Below are 19,405 nucleotides of genomic sequence, written 5' to 3'. Positions count from 1 at the left end.
CGTGTCCCATCCCCTCTATGGCTGAGTAGTATTACATTGTGTGTATATATCTACAACAACTTTCCTAGCCACTCATCTGTTGTTGGGTACCTGGATTGCTTCTAGATTTGAGCTATTACAAATTGTACTCCTATGAACATAGGTATACACAGATCTTCTGGGATGGGTGTGTTTGATTCTTTAGGGTATATCCATCCCCAGAAGAGAAATTGCAGGGTCATAGGGTAGATCCATTTCTAGCCTTCCAAAAGCTCTCCAGACTGCTCTCCACAGGGACTGGATCAAATTACTGGATCAATTTATACCTGCATTACAGAAGGGTTCCATTATCCCTCCACCCACCCTCCCCCAACACACACAAACACCACCTCTCCAACATTTGTTGCTCCTATCCTTTCTGACATATGACATTCTCACAGGAGTGAAGTGGTATCTCATTATTGTCTCTATTTGCATTTCTCTGACAATCAATGACTTGGAAATTTTTTCATGTCTGTTGGCCTTTTGGATCTCTTCTTTAATGAATATTCTGTTCATATCTTCTCACATTTGGATTTTTTTTTTAGTTTGTTATTTATATATTTTGGTTATTAGCCTTTTATCTGATGTAAAGATCTACCATTCTGTAAGAAGTGTCTTTGGGGAGTCCTGCAGTAGCAAAGAGGATTAAGTACACATGGTGCAAAACACAAGGACCAGAGTAAGGATCCCAGTTTGAGCCCCCAGCTCCCCATCTGCAGGGGAGGCGTTTCACAAGCGGTGAAGCAGGTCTACAGGTGTCTATCTTTCTTTCTCCCTGTCTGTATTCCCCTCCTCTCCATTTCTCTCTGTCCTATCCAGTAATGATGATATCAATAACAACAATAATAAAACAATAAGGGCAACAAAAAGGAATAAATAAATAAAATAAGTAATTAAAAAAAGGAAAAGTCACAACATTAAGAAAATAAGTTTCTTTGGAAGGTGGTTTCTTTTTCTGTGCAGAAGCCTTTCAATTTGATATAGTCCCATTGATTTATTTTTGTTTTAGTCTTCCTTGAAATTGGGCTTGTGTCATTTGGAGATGCCTACAAAACTTTGATGGAGAAGAGTTCTTCCAATATTTCCTCTAAGTATTTGATAGTTTCTAATCTAACATCGAAGTCCTTGATCCATTTGGAGTTTACTTTTGTGTGTGGTGAAATGTAGTAATTCAGTTTCATTCTTCTTCAGGTTTCAACCCAATTTCCCCCAAGATCATTTGTTGAGGAGACTCTGCTTTCTCCACTTAATAGTTTGGGCCCCTTTGTCAAAAAAAAAAAAAAAAAGAGAGATATCCATAGGTGTGGAGGCTTATATCTAGGATCTCAATTCTATTCCACTGGTCAGTATATCCATTTTTGTTCCAGTACCAGGCAGTTTTGATTACAATAGCCCTGTAGTATAGTTTGCTGTTGGGTAGTATGCCAGCTCCCCCGGCTTCTGTCTCTAATCCTGCTTAACTAAGCACAGGCATGCCTGTATGGCATTGGTTTGATCCCACTCAAAGCTGTGGTCTATTTACATAAATCACTAACTAAGCACCACCCTCCCTCCAGGGCATTGGTGGTTCTGTGGTAGAATTCTCACCTGCTCGCCCCCTCTCCTTGTCACACCCTGATTTTCCACCACTCCCTTTTCGCTCCACCCTCTCTACATCACATCCTGTTTACACCCTACTTGGCAAGTATATATAAGGACAGGTTTGTGAGTTTTCAGTTTAGTTTAGTTTAGCTTGGCAAGTATATTAGTTTATTTTTAGCATAGCTTGGTTTAGATTGTGCTGTGTTCCGCGTGAATAAAGAGATACTGTGTACAGCTCAACCATGAGTCCCGAGTCGTCTGTCTCCGCCCGCAAAGCCAGCCCGACAGTTTGCAGTCTGGGAGTGTGATGCCTCCAGTTCTGTTATTCTTTCTTAAGATTTCTTTGGTGATTCTGGGTATCTTCTGGCCCCAGATTAACATTTGTACCTTTTGTTCTGTTCTCTTAAAAAATAATAATAATGGGACCATGATGGGGATTGCATTAGTTTTGTTATGGCTCTGGGTTGAATATTCATTCTGATGATGTTAATTTTTCCAATCCACGACCATGAGCTATCTTTCTACTGCTTGGTATTTTTTCTATTTCCTTGAATAGTGACTTGTAACTTTCAGTATACAAGTCTTTCACTTCCAAAGCAATCTTGTTCCCCTGTTATCTTGTTATCTTGTAATTTTGTAAATCAATATTAAATCACTAGTAATTAAAAAAAATGTTTGGGTGCCTGGTAGAGTGCACACATTCCAGTTCACTAGGGCCCAGGTCCAAACGCCCAGTCCCCACCTGCAGGGGAGAAGCTTCACAAATGGTGAAGTTGTCCTACAAGTCCCCTGCCCCTCTCTCCCCATTTCCTCTGTCTCAATTCAAAATAAAAAATTAAATAAATAACAGTAAATAATGTTAAACATTTTTAGTCATCAATGGCCAGTTGAATTTTTATCAAAATTCTCTCTCTCTCACACACACACACACAAACACACACATTCTGATTCCTCATCTCCCTCTTTCCTATATAAGGATCCTAGGATAATATGAGATAATCTCCCCATCCCAAGATCAGAATATTATCAATTTTTTTTTCTTATTAGAAGAGAAAAATAAAAGATGGGGTGGGATTAGAGAAGGAGATAAAGAGATGTACAGCACTGCTTACAGTTCTCAAATCTTACCCTCCACAGGTGGGGAGCAAAGGAACTCAAACCCAGGTCTTTGCACATAATAACGTGTGCATTCAAATATGTGCACCACTACTTGATGCCTCCAGATTATAGCCTTTATTCCATGTGCAACCTGAATTCTCCCTTGCCATTTAATATAAAATATATGTGTGTAGCTATATGGGTTACTGCAGATATTAAGAAAAGGGAAGGAGGGGTGCACTGGTTGAGCACACATGTTATAGTTTGCAAGGACCCAAGTTCAAGCCCCCTGTCCCCACCTATAGAGGGAAAGCTACACAAGCGGTGAGGCAGTGCTGCAAGTGTCTCTCCTCTCTCCCTCTCTCTCTCTCTCCCTACCATCTCAATATCTAGCTGTCCCTACCCAATAAATAAAGATAATAAAAATAATTTTAAAAATAACTTTTGAGACTCAAAAATCTAGAGGTTTAACATGTTTCCAGGTTATTCCTATAAACATTTAGATTTTACATAACTGATCTCATTCCGTTTCCCTCTCCCACTCCAACTACTCATTTTCAGTCTCAAAAAAAGCACCATCCCTCCTCTCCCTCCCTCTCTATCCCCATCTCTGTATGTGTGTCTCCTCTTCAAGGTTCTGATTGTTTTTCACTTAACATAAGTTTGTCCACAGCAGCAACTGCCACAGGAGCAACTGAAAGACCATGCCCACAGCAGCTAGAGAAAGAAATGAAAGGGGAAAAAAAAAAAAAAAAAAGCTGGAATCTCACTACATTTGAAGAAATTCACTGAGCTGCAAGTGGTGCAGGACAGGCCTTTAAGACAAAAAAAAAAAAAAAAAAAAAAAAAGCTTGAACCGGGAGTCAGCAGCTGGCTGTGGGCTCAGACAGGGGTCCTGGCACCAATCCCTGCACTGGTCCTTGGGCCAGTCCTTGCACTTTGCACCATGTGCGCTTAACCAATGTACCACTGCCTGGTCCCCTGGATGATTTATTCTTTTTCTTTTCTCCTCTTTATTGGGGGATTAAGGTTTTACATTCGACAGTGAATACAATAGTTTGTACATGCTTAATATTTCCCAGTTTTCCACATAACAATACAATCTCCATTAGGTCCTCTGTCATCCTTTTCCAAGACCTGAGCTCTCCCCCCCCAACCCACCCCAGAGTCTTTCACTTTGGGGCAATACACCAACTCCAGTCCAAGTTCTACTTAAGTGTTTTCTCTTCTGATCTTGTTTTTCAACTTTTGCCTATGAGTGAGATCACCCATATTCATCCTTCTGTTTCTGACTTACTTCACTTAACATGATCCCTTCAAGCTCCATCCAAGATGGGCTGAAAACAGTGAAATCACCATTTTTATAGCTGAGTAGTATTCCATTGTGTATCTATACCACAACTTGCTCAGTCACTCATCTATTGTTGAACACCCAAGTTACTTCCAGGTTTTGGCTATTACACATTGGGAGCACTTATTCTTTTTTTTATATTTATTTAATTTATTCCCTTTTGTCGCCCTTATTTTATTGTTGTAGTTATTATTGTTGTTGTTGGATAGGACAGAGAGAAATAAAGAGAGGAGGGGAAGACAGAGGAGATGAGAGAAAGACACCTGCAGACCTGCTTCACTGCCTGTGAAGCGACTCCCCTGCAGGTGGGAGCCGGGGCTCGAACCAGGATCCTTAAGCTGGTCCTTACACTTTGCGCCATATGCACTTAACCCGCTGTACTACTGCCCATCTCCCAGAAGCATTTATTCTTAAGCATCTTTCTTTATCATTACCACCTCACCAAGTTCTTTACATCACTACATGTCAACAATATTAGTTCTGTCAGACACTACTTCCACTACTTTCCCTCGTCTTCCAGGTGAATGTTTTCAAAGCTTATTTCAAAAAGCTTCCATTCTTCTACTGTCCCAATGGCAACACCATTGTGTGGACTTTCAAGTTGTTGTGAAGGTGGTATTGTCAGCTTGAAGCACAACTCCATGTAGCATTATTTTGATATTAGGTCAAGTTTTTTGGAGACTCTTCATTGCTGATAGAATTTTTGGCAGTTCTTTTGATCCTAAAATATTTTTTCATATAATTGTAAGAACCTTCTAGTCTTAAATTTATTCTAGCAAGGAAAAAACTCACAGCTTTAATTATTAATCATAGATCAATTCTTCCCTGACCAGCTTGACTGACATTTGCACTTTCAGCAGTTGATTCTCTGTATTCTTAAAGTGCTTGTCACATACAAGTCTCCACACTTGCTTTTGCTCTTTTCTTATTGTTCATGGATCTCTTCTGTCCATCAGAGCAGTCATTTTTGTTTCTTATGTAGATGATACGTTTCATTTAAGTATGGTAAGCTTGATAGTTTAAGCCTATGACAAAGCATATTCACTTTTTCATCATTTTAACTTGCACAACTCATTACTGGCAAAGTGATTTCAGTTCTTCCATGAATTTCAACAGCTTTGGCTGTTGTATCCCTTTTTTTTAATGAAGATATAAGTGACATGTAAACATATCATGTTCAGATATACAACATAGTAATTTGATAACACTTTTACCTTTTTGTGAATTTTTTTCAGGATATGTTTTCCTTCTTTTCCAATATTATTTATTGTATAGCTTTCTCCTTTCACCTTTTTGCTTCTTCCATTTTCTTTCTGCTTTTGCTTCCTTCTCTGTTTTTTTATTGGCTTTATATAATGCTGCATATGCCTCTTCAACTAATGTTCTTATTAGGTTTATTTCTCCTTTCTTAATCTGTGCTTTTATTGCTCTGTTATGTTTTTCTTTTTCTGTTCAATTGTTGTATTAGAGAAATAATGATTCACAAGACAATTGTTGTCACATGGGTATAATTTCTTACCTTCCCATGGTAGGTGTCTGCACACAACTCCCACCACCAGGATATGTTGATTTTAATCTCTCTCCTCTCATCATGACTGACTTTTTCTTCTTCATTTGAATAAGATAGTTTTCTAAGAATAGAAATTATACCCGGTGCTGGATGACAGCACACCAGGTAGAGAACACAGGAACTAGGCTCAAGTTCCCAGTCCCTACCTGCAGAGAGGACACTGCACATGTGTATCTTTCCCTCCACTACTCTACCACTCCCTTCCCTCTTAATTTCTTGGGGAGCGGGGGGAGTTAAAAAGGAAAAAAGATGGCATAGGGCACCAAATTAAAAACCCTGGGGTGAGAGTGAGGGTGGATGTTCGGCTTCACGGGGCAGTGGGGGGGGGGGGAGCACAGGATGGGTCACACTCTTTTGGTGGTAGGAATGGTGTTTATGTACACTCCTATTAATTTGTAGTCATATAAATCACTATTTAATTAATGAGAGGGGAAAAATTGATTGAATGTCTCAAACTTTTTAAAGCACACACTGAGTCTTTTTAATACATAGGCTGAGTCTTTGATATGTTGACTCTCTTAAGAGCCTAGACCAGGGAGGACAGAAGCAACCTCTGGCACAGATATATACAAATAATGTCAAGGGACATAAATCAAGGTGATCTTCTGTATGATACAGCAAATCCTAACAAAGGGACTTTTCAAAGTTAACCCAATTGCCAAATAATGTGATTATAGCAATGACTATCTGTTATCTTCTTAACCATAAGACAACAGGAATCTCCTGCTTCCTCTATAGAGCCTATATTTCCTCCAGTCCTGGAAACTCTAGGGTGGGGCTCACTTTCCTGCATGCTTCTCTCAATGTATATCAAATGATATTGTATCCGCTGATCTCAACCTAATCAATGCAAAGAGTACCAACTCAGCATGCTTCACTTTGGACTGTGTCCAAAGACGTCAGGCATGGAATGTTAACCCTTCACCCTCATTACTCAGGTGAGATCTTTCCTTTCATAGGATTCTCTAATTCCATTCCAGGTGGTTCACTTCCTAACAAAGTCCAGAAACCTAGATATAGGCCAGGTCCCGTAAGATAGAGCATATGTTCACATGTATCCATAAATTAGGGCAAAATATATACCTGAAAGCAAAAGTACACAATAGTCTGCAGTGAGTCAGTATGAAGTCCATAATGAAATAGTGTACACTTAGACTTAGATATACTCCTCACCTATTTCCTATTATACTTCCCTCCCTCACTCCCAAGCTATCCTTCTCAAAGCAAGGACTGCAAAAGCTGAATAAGGGCAAGAGACTGGCATCCTTTAACAATGACTCTTTAGTCACTATCAGGCCACCCCATCAGCTGGAGCCCTATTCAGGGAGTCCTGAGATTCCCAAACAGACATGATGGGCCTAGACTTCAAATAAATCCCTCTCTCCATTGTTACTGGTCATCTCTATCAGGAACAACACAAATGACCCCTTTGTGGGTCCCCCCATAGGACCTTGCCCTCAGCTTGGATCAATAACGGTAGAGAATGTTCCATCCACTGAAGGGAGGATGGACAACATACTCTATGCTACACCTGAGGAAGATGGATCCTGATATTGGGGCAGCTTGGGATGTTCCTACTCATGACCACAGAATGTGAGCTCAGACCTACAGGGATGCAGAGGTCACATAGGCTCCTAAGCTGAATATGGGCCCCAGAACACATCAAATCAAGGGAGTTTACAGTCAAAAATATTTACACCCCTTTCCCGTACTAGGGAGCTACTCTCTTCCCTGATCCAGATTTCTGGTCCTTTTTCCAGCCATGACATCATCTCCCCAGACAATAACTTGGATCCACCTGCATATCAGATTTCAGGCTCAAAGGAAAGAAAAAAAAAAAAACCTACTATATCCACAGGCCCTTTGGAATATAACTGAAATATGCCTACTAGCTATCTACAAGATGAGGGACCCCTCAACTCTTCATCTGCACTATTCCAGCCTTTAGGTTCATGATTGACCAACAATTTGTTTGGCTTTGTATGTTAACTCTCTTTTCAGCCACCAGGTTCCAGATGCTAGCATGATGCCAACCAGACTTCCCTGGGAAGATGACCCAACTAATGTGTCCTGGAGCTCTGCTTCCCCAGAGCCCTGCCCCACTAGGGATAGAGAGAGACAGACTTCGAGTATGGGTCAACCTGTCAACGCCCATGTTCAGCAGAGAACCAATTACAGGAGCCAGACCTTCCACTTTCTGCATCCCACAATGACCTTGGGTCCATACTCCCAGAGGGTTAAAGAATAGGAAAGTTGTCAGGGGAAGGGATGGGATACAGAGTTCTGGTGGTGGGAACTGTGTGAAGTTGTACCTCTCTTAACCTAAGGTTTAGTCAATGTTACCTGACCAGGTCCAAAAATCACATTAACAATCCTGGATCTTTCAGTATAGAATCAAGTGTTTTTAGCATAAGAAACTATCATAACTGTAATTCTTCATCTTCTGGTTTCTTTTTTTTTATTTTAATTAATTTATTTATTTATTTATTCCTTTTGTTGCCCTTGTTGTTTTGTTGTTGTAGTTATTATTGATGTCATTGTTGTTGGATAGGACAGAGAGAAATGGAGAGAGCAGGAGAAGAAAGAGAGGGGGAGAGAAAGACAGACACCTGCAGACCTACTTCACCACCTGTGAAGTGACTCCCCTGCAGGTGGGGAGCCGGGGGCTCGAACTGGGATCCTTCCGCTGGTCCTTGTGCTTAGCGCCACCTGCCCTTAACCCGCTGCGCTACCGCCCAACTCCCCATCTTCTGGTTTCTTTGACTTTTCTTTTTTTTCTTTTTTCTTCCAGCTCCAAAAGTCAAAGTGTGGTGATTTCATTACTTAGGATCAGATCAAAGAGTTCAGAGGTTCATATCCCAGGTGAAAGGCAGAACTCTCCTTCCTGGATCTCCCAATCCCAGACTAGCCACTCAGTTATACAAATCCTAGGCACTGGCACATGAAAATACTCAATAACTACTTCCAAGTGGAGTCTTCCTGGTATGGTCATTTCTTTCAAACTTTGAAAATACATCACTGGGGAGTCGGGCTGTAGCGCAGCAGGTTAAGCGCAGGTGGCGCAAAGCACAAGGACTGGCATAAGGATCCCGGTTAGAACCCCGGCTCCCCACCTGCAGGGGAGTCGCTTCACAGGCGGTGAAGCAGGTCTGCAGGTGTCTATCTTTCTCTCCCCCTCTCTGTCTTCCCCTCCTCTCTCCATTTCTCTCTGTCCTATCCAACAACGACAACAATAATAACTACAACAATAAAACAACAAGGGCAACAAAAGGGAATAAATAAATAAAATAAATATTTAAAAAAAACTTAAAGAAAATACATCACTGACAGAACCAGGAGGGATTTCTCCCAGTAAAGCATATACTTTACCATGTTTTCTCCCTCTGTCTTTCTCTTCTTCTTTGTTTATCACCCTCTATGGGGGGGGGGGGGTGTTCTAAAAAAAAAAACAGTAGTAGTGGAATTGCTCAGGCAGAAAGCATCAGGGAAGCTCAGGCAACAAGAAAGAGGGGGGAGGGGGAGGGGAAGGATGAGGAGAGGAGGGAAGGGGAGGAGTGAGGAGGGGAAAGGAAAGGAGAGGGAGAGAGGGGAGGGAAAGGAAGAAGGGAAGGGGAGGGAAGGGGAAGAGTAAGGAGAAGTGATGAGGGGAGGGGAGGGGAGAGGAAGTGGAGGGGTGGGAAGTGGAGGGGTGGGAAGTGGAGGGGAAGAGAGGGGAGAGGAGGAGAGGGGAGGGGAGGAGAGGGGAGGGGAGGAGAGGAGAAACAAAAAGAAAAGGAAAGGAACACAGGGTGGGAAGATAACAATGATTATCCAAAAATTTTTTCATTCCTGAGGCTCTGAAATCTCAAGTTTAAATCACAACACCACCAAAATCCAGAGCTGGACAGCGCTCTGTTTAAAAAACTAAAAGTTAGGGGTTGGGCGGTAGTGCAGCAGGTTAAGCACACATGGGGTGAAGCGCAAGGACCAGCGTGAGGATCCCAGTTCAAGCCCTCGGCTCCCCACCTGTAGGGGTGTCCCTTCACAAGCAGTGAAGCAGGTCTGCAGGTATCTTTCTCTCCCCCTCAGTCTTCCCCTCCTCTCTCCATTTCTCCCTGTCCTTATCCAACAATGAAGATATCAACAACAATAATAACTACAACAATTTTTTTTTTAAAAAAGGGTAACAAAAGGGAAAAAAACTAAAAGTAGGGGCTAGGTGGTGGCACACACGGTTGAGTGCACATGTGGCCATGTGCAAGTATTCAGGTTTAAGCCCCTAGTCCCCACCAGCAGGGGGGAAGCTTCACGAATAGTATAGCAGTGCTGCAGGTGTCTATCTCTCCCCTCTCAATTTCTCTGTGTCCAATGAAATGAAAAAATACATATTTCTAAAATAAATACAAAAGTAAAAATAAAAGTCCTACTTTAACTTTCTATAAACTTTTCCAGAGAACAGAAAAAGGAGTGGGGCTATGGAAACAGTATAATGGTTATGCAAAAGGCTTTCATGCCTGAGTCTCTGCAGTCCCAGATTCAATACCACCATAAGCCAGAGCTGAGTATTACTCTGGTATTTCTCTCTATATCTTTCTCTCTTGTTCAAATAAAATAAACTATTTAGTGGTCCGGGAGGTGGTGCAGTGATAAAGCTTTGGACTCTCAAGCATGAGGTCCTGAGTGCGATCCCTAGCAGCACATGTGCCACAGTGATGTCTGGTTCTTTCTCTCTGCTCCTATCTTTCTCATTAATAAGTAAATAAAATCTTTTAAAAAATAATAAAATAAAATAAACTATTTATTAAGGAAAGAAAGAAAGAACAAAAGAAAGGAAGGAAGGAAGGAAGAGAAGAGGAATACTTTCCTATCTTTTGCAACATACTTAGTCTGAGAACTTATTACTACAAATATTGGCAAGGGCACTACGAAAAAGAAATGACTATCTCCTTTACAAATATAGTTGGTGGGGGAAGCCCTAAACAAAATCATAGCAAACTGGATTTGAGAGTGCTGACAAAAGAAATTGCACCGTGACTAAGTTGAGCTTATCCTAGGGATAAGGGGATAGTTTCATTTTTGAAAACCTAAAACTTCCATCCATCATACTAGCAGGCTGAAGAGAAAATCTTATAAGCATTTCAATAAATATGTCAGAGAAATGCTTTATTGATGATAGCCATACATGAGGGGAAGAAAATATCCACAACTTTAAAAACTGTCTCATAACTAAAGCCAAGAACAGAACTTTCTTTTTTTTTTCTTAAATATTTTTTTTTTATGATAAAGATAGGAGGATAGAGAAAGAACCAGACATCACTCTGGTATATGTGTTGATAGGGATCGAACTCGCGACCTCATGCTTAAGAGTCCAAAGCTTTACCACTGTGCCACCTCCCGGACCACAAGAACAGAACTTTCTTAATCTATTCAAAGATATATATAAAATCTATGAAACAGGGACTGGGTGGGGGCACACCTGGTTGAGTGCACATGTTATAATGCTTAAAGGATCCAGGTTCAAGCCCCCAGTCCCCACTTGTAGGAGGAAAGCTTTGCAAGTGGTGAAGCAGTGCTGCAGGTGTATCTCTGTCTCTCTTCCCCTCTGTCTCCCCCATAACTCTCAATTTCTCTCTGTCTCTATCCAATAAATACAATATTAAAAAGTATTGACATAAAAAAAGTATTGACATAAATAAAATAAAACCTATGAAACAGGGATGGGGTATCATAATGAGCATACACAAGGATCTAGGTTCAAGTCTCCAGTCCACCCAGAGGGAAGTTTCATGACTGAAGTAGTGCTGTAGCTGTCTCTCTTTCGCCCTATTTCCCTTTCCCTCTCAACTTCTCTCTGTCTCTATCAAAAATAAATAAGTCTTTTTGAAAAATAGTAGGGGAAAATACTATAAAAGCATCAGACTAAACAGGGAAATATTATAAATATTCTCTTCCAAAGATCAAAGTCAGCTGCCAAATACCATTAAATCTATTTTAAGATGTTTACAGCAGTCTTAGCAAAAAGGCAATGACATTCATGAAGGAGCACTATGTAAAGAGAAGTATAACATTGTAATGACTTTCATTCTATATTCTTATACTATTCATACACTTCCAAATGAGGAAAGGTAGTAAGTGTTGGTATGCTTCATATTGGTTTGGTCTCACTCCCCCCCACCTCCGGGAGATTGTGGTTTAGTCTTTGCCTTTTTGCGCTTCTCCCTTCTCCCCGCCCCCTTCCTACATACTTCCTGAGTTCCTCACTGCCGCCGGAGGTGAAAGATGGAGGAGCACATGGTGTGCTGATTAGGTTGTTTTGCCCACTCATGAATAAAGATTAAACTGCATTCTCAGCTCAGCCACGAGTTTCTGGTCATCTGTTACCAGCCTGTGAAGCCAGCCTGGCAAAAACAACATATGGCACTACAACGTGGGGCCTGACCTGCCCATCCCCCAGATAAGTGAAGATTTGGCTACCTATCCACTATGGGCTGCTTTTCTGCTTATGAAGAGGTTTCCAAAGGCCTCTGCCCTTTATTCATGAGACTCTTTTTCGGTTTCTGGAACATTTCTCTCTTGGCCACACTGTGGTTTCCGCCCAATGCCCGCCTGCAGGAGCCGGCTCACCACCACGTGGCGCGGGGCATTGGGCGTAGGCTCCCTCCACACTGCTCAGCCGCCGGGAGTAGGGCGGTGGACATGGCGGGCAGGGGTGCAGCCTATCCTGGCTGCCACCCTGGGGCACCTTGGCCCGCACCTTCTGCACGGCCAGCCCGCCCACCCTCCTGCTATGAAGTCTGGGCAGATCCTGGACCACCTGGAGACTGCGGGCTCCCTGCCAGGACTGGGCCCCCTGGCTGAGATCCCCAGCTTGGCTCTGAAGGCAGAGGAGCTAGAATACGCAGAGATCCCTGCAGAGTTCACAACCTACAATTCCTGGAGCTGAAGTTGCACAAGAGGCCACCACCGGACAACACACCCCCGAACAACTAAGACAGTATAGATCTAAACTCGTGTTTAAAATAATATGTCTTCATAACAAAAGTTTTTCTCCTTGTGTATTGAAGACCATGTTTATGTGTATTTAAAGTCTGGTAAACAATTAACTTTAAGGTTAAAAATGTAACTTTAAGGCTATATTATTACCAGGCAAAGTTAAATGAAAAAGGTTTTCAACATAGTTCTCATAAAAGTAAAATTAACTTACATTTAAAGTCTGAGGCAAAAATTAGTTTAAAATCAATATATTTTAACTAAGTTGGTCTAAAATATCTGCACACACCTAGGGTGTGTCTCCATCTTGAATGGGTGTAACAAAAGGTTAAGTAAGATGTTGTTGATATGTAAAGTTCTCAAATACCTTCTCAATTAGATTGCACAATGGTTATGCTAATGATTCTCATGCCTGAGGCTCTAGCAGTGGTTCTTTGACTTACCACATTTTATTGTGCTTAGATTGGTTAGGAGCCTTAAAATGAAACAAAAAAGACCTTCCAAATTTATAAAGATACTTAAACCAATTATAATCATCGAGTTATCTATTGTGGTAAATTTCTAACCTGTTACAAGTTTTGTTTCATAAGTAAGTGAATTGCAGCTGTCAAGTTCTCTACAGAAAAGCAAAATTCCAGAGGCTGACCTTCCTCATACAACATTTCACCCCCTGCTATTTCTCCCCCTAGTCGCCTACTTTGGACTGAGACTTCTATTGGCCTTGCTGGTATACCCTTTGGACAATTTTACAGCAGCTTCCTTCCCTTCATGTTGCTGGTTTTTCATAGACTGACCCTGAGTAGTTCATAGACTTTACAGACTGTTGCCTTGGCCATTAGATAAAAGGAAAGGGGGAGATGCTGGGAAATAGTGCAGATGCAGTCACATCTGCCATGTTGTCCCCTCGGGCTATTGCTAGTTCCCACGAGAGTTGGGACATTCTCAGAGTGCCTGTTCTGCCATGTTGTGCCCTCAGGGCATTGTCTATTTCCCCGCCATAGTTGAAGTGCTTTGGTTACTCCTCCCCCTTCCCATTCTCATGAGAGTTATTATCCTATCCTGGAGTGCTATGGTTACTCTTCCCCCTTCCCATTCTCGCAAGAGCTACTCCCATAAAAGCCCTTCTTCTTCCACACCTCTCTCTCTTGTCAGTTCTTCACTTTGGTGTTTAGACGCAGGAAAGGTTACTGCGTGAGGCAGCCATTTTTGCTACCTCCACGTGGCCAAACCTGCTTCTCTCTCACCCAACTCTGAGGTGCCAGGAGAAATAAAGATTTGTGTTCCCTCTTCGCTCCAGATCTCCTCTCTCTCTTCTCTGCGGTGCAGCACGACACCTGGCGCCCAACGTGGTGCCCTTTTAAGGGCAAATCAGAGCTAAATACTGTTTCTGCTCTACCAGGCTTAGGGATACAGATTCAGCCATCTCAGGATTCTTTCTTCTCTTGGCATAGTCACTTCCACAAAGGCAGTTATACAACCTAATGCAACCAAACTCACCAAGCAATTGGAGAAAATGAACATAGTAACAGAGGCAAAGTACAACAACGGCTTCCTTAGGGGTTTTCTATGTTGATCAAAATTAATATGTCTTGTGAAAGAATAAAGAAAACAAAACCAGGCCTCAGAGTGAAAGCTTTATTTTGTGAAGATATATATATATGTATATATATATATATATATCTTCTGCCTGACCCATATATATATATATATCATATATATGTATACATATACATACATATATATATGGGTCAGATGGTGCATCAGGTTAAGCGCACACATAACTGTGCAAGGACTTAACAGTGTGCAAGTGTTCAAGCCCTTGGTCTCCACATGCAGGAGGAAGCTTTATGAGTGGTAAAGCAGGAATGCAAGTGTCTCTGTCTCTCTCCCTTCTCAATTTCTGTCTCTATCTAGTAAGTAAACAAAATATTTTTTAAAAATTAAAATATATATATATGTGTGTGTAATACTTTAAAATACAAACCTGAATTTTCGTTAGTACAACAGGTGTTTCTTGATCCCATACATGAATAATCCCTCCATCAGTAATATATGCTTTACATGCAGTCACCATTTGATTTGTCACCTAAAATAAACAGAAGTCCAAAATAACTATAGGTAAAAATCAGAGGTAAAAATTACTTAAGCTTTTTAAAGATCCCAAATATAAAATGGGGGTAAAAAATAAACTTATGAAGTGGATCAATCACAAAATATAAATATGAGATACATTCAGTACATTCTAGTCAAAATGAGAAAGCCCAAAGTCACATTTACTTATTACACTTAAATCACTGTTACTGAGGCTATACATTTCAAAGTCAACAATATTTTCCACTTGTCTACCCCTCCCCTAAGTAGATCTTCATCTACTTTGGACATTATTCTTTACCATCCTTCAACATGTTGACTAAATATAAAACTAACCATCTCTTACATTCCCCAAAATAAGAATAAATAAGACAAACACTTAAATAGTCAGGAAATTTGGTCAAGGTAGCAGACTGACACACAGAAATTTAAGGAACTACCTAAAAATATAGTGCATGGGATCAAGTCAACAGGAGAAACAATAATGACTAGGGAAAGCCAGAACCCAGTTATGGAGAGGGTAAGACTGCTGTGAAATATGTTGCAGGAAATACTAGAGATGAGAAAGGATATAAGCTGACTCTCAGTCATGACCCTGGACACTACACTGAAGCAACTTGTATTGCAAGCAAACAGTGGTGTGTACTTGAATGACCAAACCATGTGATTGTATTCTTGAATAGGTCATACCCAGATAGCTACAACACCCACAAAGGATAGGTCAGGAAAAAAAAAAAAAAAAACTCTCTACACTGCCCAGTTAACAGTACCTCATATCCCTCCACCACAAAGACAGACTGTAATAAAGACAACAAGAGGCAAATTAGACATCTTAAATAAATGGAACTGGCGTATTGTACCAAAGTAAAAGACTCTGGGGGAAGTGTGGGGGGTGGGGAGAATACAGGTCCAAGAAGGATGATAGAAGACCTAGTGGGGGTTGTATTGTTATATGGGCAACTGAGAAATGTTATGCATATACAAACTACTGTATTTGCTGTTGAATGTAAAACATTAATTCCCCAATAAAGAAATTTAAAAAAAAAGAAAAAGAAATCTTAAATACAAAGATGTACAACCAGGGTGGGGTAGATAGCATAATGGTTATGCAAAAGAGATTTTAATGCCTGAGGCTGCGAAGTCCCAGAGTCAATCCCCTGTACCACCACAATCCAGAGCTGATCAGTGTTCTGGTTAAAAAAGAAAAGTTGTACAACCAGCACAACCCAGAATGCTACCAAAAATCACCAGATGGTCAGAGAAAACAAACATGGTAACAGAGGCAAACTCAAGTGAAACAAGCAAGCAATATAGGAAATATATAAAATAGGTAAAATATTTTAAAATACCTTCTGTAAATTAGTATCTTTTTAAATTTTTGCCAAAGTAACATTCCCTTATATGTTTCAGTTGTGCATCATTAAAAATCAACATGTGTATAGACATTAAGTTCATCATGAAGTAGTTTATTAAGAATTTATAAGGAAGATATGAGAGACTTTCACCTAATAAGAAAGTAGCTAGTCTACTTGGAAACTTGGCAATTTTTAAAAGATTGTTTTTATTTATATAATTTATCAGCAAAGGAGAGAGAACTATAATGTCACTCCAGCATATGTGCTATAAGGAATTGAACCCAGAGCTTCACACATGCAAAGAATGCACTCCACTTGCTATATCAACTTTCTGGCTACGAAATTAGCATTTCTATTGTCCACCTTGAGTAAGACAGATAGCATAATGGTTATGCAAAACACTTGCATGCCTCAGGCATGAAATCCCCAGTACCAGTGTACATCAGAACTGAGTAGTGCTTGGCTAAAATGAAAATAAAAATCTACTGAACTACCAACATTTTTTTTTTTTTACCAGAGCACTGCTCAGCTCTGATTTATGGTGGTGTGGGGGATTGAACCTGGAACCATGGAGCCTCAGGCATGAGAGTCTGTTTGCATAACCATTATGCTATCTATCCTTGCCCTGAACTCCCAATCTTTGGGACAGAAATGAAAATCAAACAAGTAAACTGAAAAGTAAAAGACAAAGGCAGACAAAATAAATAACTAAGGTCAGAGAGACGGCTCACCAGGTATGATGTGTGGCCTTGCCATGTGTTCAGTCCAGGCTAGAGTCCCAGGACTACAAGAGAGAAGCTATAAAATTAGAGAAGGCTCTGGCCTACCCAACTCATCTATCTCTCTGACTGTCTGAATGAAGATATAGCTTGAGGTGGTGAGATTATGCATGTACAAGGTCCTAGCACCATAAATAAATTAATTAATAAATAAAGCACAGCTAAGAGAAATGGAAGTTAGTATCGAAGGAAGAAAGGTAATTGAACAGATAGGTAAGAAATAATTCAGACTGGGGAGACAGCATAATGGTCATACAAGACTTTCATGCCTGGGGCCAGGTGGTGGAGCACCAAGTAAAGCATACACATTGCAGTGTGCAAGGACCCAGCTTCAAGCCCCCAGTCCCTACCTGCAAGGGGAAAGCTTTAAGATTGGTGAAGCAGTGCTGCAGGTGTCTCTCTCATTCTCCCTCCCTATTACCTCCTCCCATTTTAATTTCTGTCTCTATAACAAATAAATAAATATATATTTTTTTTTTAAAAAAAAAGACTTTCATGCCTGAGGCTCTTAAGTCTTATGTTCAGTCTCCCACACCAACAGAAGCCAGAGATGAGCAGTGTTGCCTCATCTCGGGTGGGATTTAAAGGAACCACAGAAACACACTAAGTGAGATAACCAAAAAGAGGACAAATGCCAGATAATCTCACTTATGGGTGGAATTTAAGAAACAAGAACAGAAAGAGAAAACACAAAGTAAACCTTGGATTCAGTAAGGTGTATTACACTGAAGCAAAATGCTTTGAGAAAGGAGGGAAAGGGATGGGGTGGAGGGGTTTTGGGGTCCTGATGCAGGATGATGGGAAAGGACCAAAGCTGGAACTGAGAATGTTCTGCAGATACCTATCACAGAGAGATGAGAAACTGCACCCAGGAATCAACAACTATACTGTAAACAATTAATAATAAAGAAGAAATAACCAAAGGCAAAAGAGGCAATTTCTCCAGCACATATAGAGTAAGATAAATTTTAAAAATAAAGAGCCATGTCACTTTAAAATGTTATAAGTTTAAGGATTTTTTTTTTTAAGATCCTAAAAGTTTCCTGGGAAAATAAAACATGTTGCTTACAACAAAAAAAAAAGGAAAGAAAAAGAGTCAAAATTAATACTGAACTCATCAACAACACTAGACAACAAGGGAGGCTGGGAGGTGACTTGAGTAGAGCACAGGATTTGCAAGAATTAGGCCTCAGGAAGAAGAGGAGTATTGCTCTGGTTTCTCTCCTCTACTCCTCTATCGTTAAATATGCAAATTAATCTTGAAGAAAAAATAGTTTCAGGAGAAAAAAATTATATTTATCTTAGGATTCTAGTTAAAGTACTTTTTATTTGAGTGGTTAAGATAAAATGAAGATATATTCATTACATGCAGCCTGCACTGTTACCAGCTGTGACCATGAGCTCAGACCATAGGGACTCAGAGGCTTACACAGGCTCTGGTGCTAAATATAAGTATATATATGGGCCCTGGGCTGGGTGGATGGAGGTAAATAGCTAATTCTTTTTATTTATTCCCTTTTGTTGTCCTTGTTATTCTATTGTTGTAGTTATTATTGATGTCGTTGTTATTGGATAGGACAGAGAGAAATGGAGAGAGGAGGGGAAGACAGAGAGGGGGAGAGAAAAATAAACACCTGCAGACCTGCTTCACCGCCTGTGAAGCAACTCTCCTGAAGGTGGGGAGACGGGGGCTTGAACCGGGATCCTTATCTTTTTTTTTATGTCAGTTTAAACCCAATTCTTTATCTTATTTTTATTATTGTATTTTTATTTATTTGTAAAATGGAAATATTGACAAGACCATAGGATAAGAGGGGTACAATTCGACATAATCCTCACCACCACAACTCCGTATCTAATCCCCATAGTTGATTCTATCCACAGAACATTTGCAAGAATGGGAACTACACTATGCCCTTATCCACCTTTCTAGTCATTTTCTCTACTCTGACACCATTTTCTCAATGTTTTTTATCCTACTTCATGCTAGCTATCAAACTCAGGCAGGGACTACCACAGACTTGGACCCTGGAAACATGCCTAGGGCAGACTTCCTAGCTTTCTTCCACCCTAGGATTCCTGATCTCATCTGCTCTATTCCTACTTTTTGGTTTCTGTTCATTAATCATTTTGTCTCACTTTATGTCCTGCCACCTTCCAGACACCAAGTTGCAGATGCTACCATGATTTCACTCTGACTTCTCTGGGCAGACAACCTCACTCATGTGTTCTGGGACTTCACCTCTCCAGAACTCTACCCAACTAGGGAAAGACAGAAACAGGCTGGGAGTATGGATCAACCTTCCAATGCTCAAATCCAGAAGAGAAGCAACTACAGAAGCCAGAACTCCTACCTTCTGCACCCCAAAAGCAACTTTGACCATACTCCCAGTGGGGGAGAACTGATACAGGGAAGAGGATAAGAGGGCTCTGAACTCAAGCTCCATCAGGTCCCAGAGAGAGAGGACAAAAAGGGGAGAGATATTTGGATGAAGTAATAGGGTTATGTGTGACTTTTAGGGGAAGAGAGGGTTGGACCTGAAATAATAAGGGGGCAATTATGTACAAATGTAGACAGCTGTAGAGATGA

At 40.7% G+C, this 19,405-nt stretch overlaps 1 protein-coding gene across 1 annotated transcript in view; it reads right to left on the bottom strand.

The window, feature by feature from the left end:
* Positions 1–19,405, bottom strand: part of DNAH8 (dynein axonemal heavy chain 8) — a 429,487-nt gene that overhangs the window by 364,278 nt on the left and 45,804 nt on the right. The window contains exon 11 of the mRNA XM_060190815.1: positions 14,575–14,676. Coding sequence (XP_060046798.1) covers positions 14,575–14,676 — 102 coding nt within the window. The remainder of the gene's footprint in view (positions 1–14,574; positions 14,677–19,405) is intronic.

Source organism: Erinaceus europaeus, chromosome 4 (assembly GCF_950295315.1).
Source record: "Erinaceus europaeus chromosome 4, mEriEur2.1, whole genome shotgun sequence".
NCBI lineage: Eukaryota > Metazoa > Chordata > Mammalia > Eulipotyphla > Erinaceidae > Erinaceus > Erinaceus europaeus.
This window is presented reverse-complemented; position numbering and strand designations above follow the sequence as displayed.